At 33.4% G+C, this 3368-nt stretch overlaps 1 protein-coding gene across 1 annotated transcript; it reads left to right on the top strand.

The window, feature by feature from the left end:
• Positions 1 to 742: 742 nt before the first annotated feature.
• LOC117120520 (latrophilin receptor-like protein A) lies at positions 743 to 2204 on the top strand (the record flags this gene model as incomplete). The annotated part of the gene is made up of 2 exons (XM_033265533.1): positions 743 to 1816; positions 1977 to 2204. Coding segments are annotated over exons 1-2 (1302 nt in total), but the record flags the coding sequence as incomplete, so codon positions are not given.
• Between the last annotated feature and the right edge of the window lie 1164 nt (positions 2205 to 3368).

The raw sequence follows: 3368 nt of genomic DNA, 5'->3' as shown, positions 1-3368 counted from the left end.
TCAACCCCTCCTTCGGGTAAGACCGATTCAAGACGGCATTGTCGTTCTAGAGTAAAACATGGTTGTAACGAATCCTACACCGACCAATCAGTGATAAACGCTTGTAACACGGGATACAATGCCGTAGTTTGTATAGATAATGTAAACGTGTACAGGAATCCACATTGTGCAATCTGTAACTTTTATCCATTCTATTTATGTTATCTTCCTGATGAAGGAAATGACATAGACCCTACTATATCAGATCTAACGCCATTAACCATAATCATAGATTTCTTCCAAGTTCGGCAGTTACGTTACTACAGCAGTCAAGTGTGCTACAGGTGAAGTATTTGATCCTTTTACCAACCAGTGTCTTCAATTAACATGTAACGCAGGATTCACACTTCATGGTTCCAGGTGCGTTGCACCTTTGACAGTATCCGACTGCGGAGATGGTGTGATCCAGTTACCAGATGAAACATTCTGCTTATGCACCTTACGAGATCATACATTTGTTATTCAATATCAATCCAACGATAACGATACCAAGAGTGCTAATGGTGACGATAATTCTAATGATGAACCTTTTATCATGTTTTTGGCAGAATACCTCGACAAACTTGGTGTCCAATATTCAAAAACTAAATATCAAGCGACAGGAATAACTGAATTTAACATAACTGAAATTGATTGTCAGATGGTTCTTAAAATTTCAAATTTAATTACTGAAACTTTAAAAAACAACAATTACACCAGCATAATGTATATAACTGTTCAACAAAACTGCTTCTTGAAAGAAATACCAACTGCGCTACAGTGTGTGGATGACGGTCTATCACTAACAGAGAGTTTAAACGTTGATAATACTACACGATTGATCAGCAACGGTAATTCCTCAATACAAGTTCCTAATGAAGAATATCTTTTAAAGATCGTCCATCAGATTGTAAATGAGACTACAATCTGTAGTAGCCTGTCAATATCGAATTGTGAAACCTGTCTACAGGTTAATCTGACTAAATCCGCATTTATTGATAAAGGTAACGGATCTCTAGTGTACAATTCAACTGGACATGTCTTTGATGAGCATGAGTATTATTACTCAAATCCCTCAAACACTACTATTTTTATGTGTTCGTTTCTGAACCAAACGGGATCAAAGACGGAAGAAATTATTTTTTTCAATTATTCTGGTACTCTACTAATTATCAGTGTCGTTGGAACCATTTTGTCACTAATTGGTCTACTCATTACTATCTTTCTTCGTGTCATCATCAGCGAGATGAGGACACTTCCTGGAAAGATTATTATGAACGTTTCCATTGCATTGTTTTGTTCGTTGTTACTAACTTTAATCCAGAGTAACTTTATTCAGTGGCTGAATGGTTGTAGAGCAGTTGCAGCCATATTGCATTATCTGTGGCTTGTTTGTTTCTTGTGGATGAATTCGATAGCATTTGAGCTTTTTCTTACATTCCGTTTCTTTAGAGTTACTTCGAGGAGTGTAAGAGCTCAGCGTAAAACTTTTAACCAGTATTTTCTTTACAGTTGGGGCATTCCTGCTGTCTTTGTTGGAGTAATTGTTGCCATTAGTTCTTGTGAATGCACAGGTTTAAACGTAGTGTACGGTGATGAAACGGTGTGTTGGATTCGAGACGAAGTTGCATCATTCTACGTATTTGGCATTCCATTAGCTGTAATACTTCTGCCAAATCTTATACTATTTGTGGCAACTATTACGGGAATTAGAGAATCGAAAAGTGCTTCGGAACGTGTCATAAAAGGAAAATCAAAGCAAACACAATTGATGGAAGAAATGATAATCTACATCCGGGTAAATACATATTTCCTAATTTTTATAGAGTTTATCATCATAATTGCATGGAGTATATATACTCCATGCAATATATTGTATATTTTGCAAGATTCATGCTTTTTTTTATGTTAAAGGAGAGTGCTCCTATTTATATAATACAATTCAATATTTTTTTCAGATCTCGACTGTTATGGGACTTTCTTGGTTCTTTGGATTTCTTGCATCGTTCTTGGGCCATGTGGTTCTGTGGTACATATTCATTATTTTGAATTCTCTCCAGGGCTTTTTCGTTTTTATTGCCTTCAACCTCACCCATTCGGTCAGGAAGATGATAAAAAAGACTGAAACTATATTAACTTCAAAAAGCAAAGACAAAGGAAACATCATTATCAGAAAAATAGATATAGTACTATTTTTGTGTAGCTAGAAGCTTCGCTGATAAGCATTATAGACGAAGGACAAATTTGCTAATAAAGGTTTGCAAGCTATATTCTTCAGAGGTAAATGTTACAAATTGTATTATAATGTAAATATATTACTAATAAATATGTATTTAATAGAGGTGATGGTAAGATAAAAGGTTTGGTATTCGATAAAATACATGATAAGCTAAATCTAAAACAAACAAAACATAATACAATAGGCAGCTAAAGAGAAAATTATGGATTTTAGTTTAGAAAATAGCATGTAAGACATATTAGTCTGTCGGGGAACTTACCACTTTTCTGTACACTATGACATTGAGTATTTGGATTTTAGACACAATCGACGCCCCATAATCTTAGCACGAGTAGATACCTCATTCATCTACAACGGCATTGTGAGGTCCATGTAGCTAGATAGAGTCGATGATGAAGATATTTTTAGGTATTAGACAAATAACTTTTTATTAAAGGCCAAACATATATATATATATATATATATATATATATGTATATATATATATGTATATATATATATGTTCGAATAAAGAACATGATAATACATCGTGTAGCATAGCTCTCAACGGATTTTGTCCTATAAATAAATGAATAAAGAAATCGTGTAATAAAATGCTCTGATAAGACTTGAACCTGCGACCTATGGCTGCCAAGGCGAGAGTCATAACCATTAGACCACAGAGGCTTCATGGTTGAACAGATTCAAATAACACCAGATACACTCTATTACTCAATAGGTATGGCTGTAAACAAATAGTTTTATATTAATATTTATATAATTAATATAATTAATTAAAATAATATTATATAGGCCTAATAATAATAATAATAATAATAATAATAATAATAATAATAATAATAATAATAATATATAAATCAAGATAGCCGTTAACAGTGTCAACGGCTATTGATTTTAGTTGTTATACTTTCTACTACAGCGGCTTGAAAAGGAAAGAAATTTAGGATGGACCTAACTACTGATAAATGTAACGAATTGCGTCTAATACGTGTAGACTTTAAAAAGGCATGATCTAATTTATCACAATATTGTTATCAGTAAGCTTTAGTCTCTTGGTGTTGACCCATAATTGATACATGGGTTAGTTCGTTTCTTAGCAATAGGATATTTT

This window comes from Anneissia japonica, unplaced genomic scaffold (assembly GCF_011630105.1).
Source record: "Anneissia japonica isolate Jap-2015-1 unplaced genomic scaffold, ASM1163010v1 scaffold287814_len66955_cov115, whole genome shotgun sequence".
NCBI lineage: Eukaryota > Metazoa > Echinodermata > Crinoidea > Comatulida > Comatulidae > Anneissia > Anneissia japonica.
Note: the sequence above shows the minus strand (reverse complement) of the source record. Positions and strands in the feature narration are given on the sequence as shown.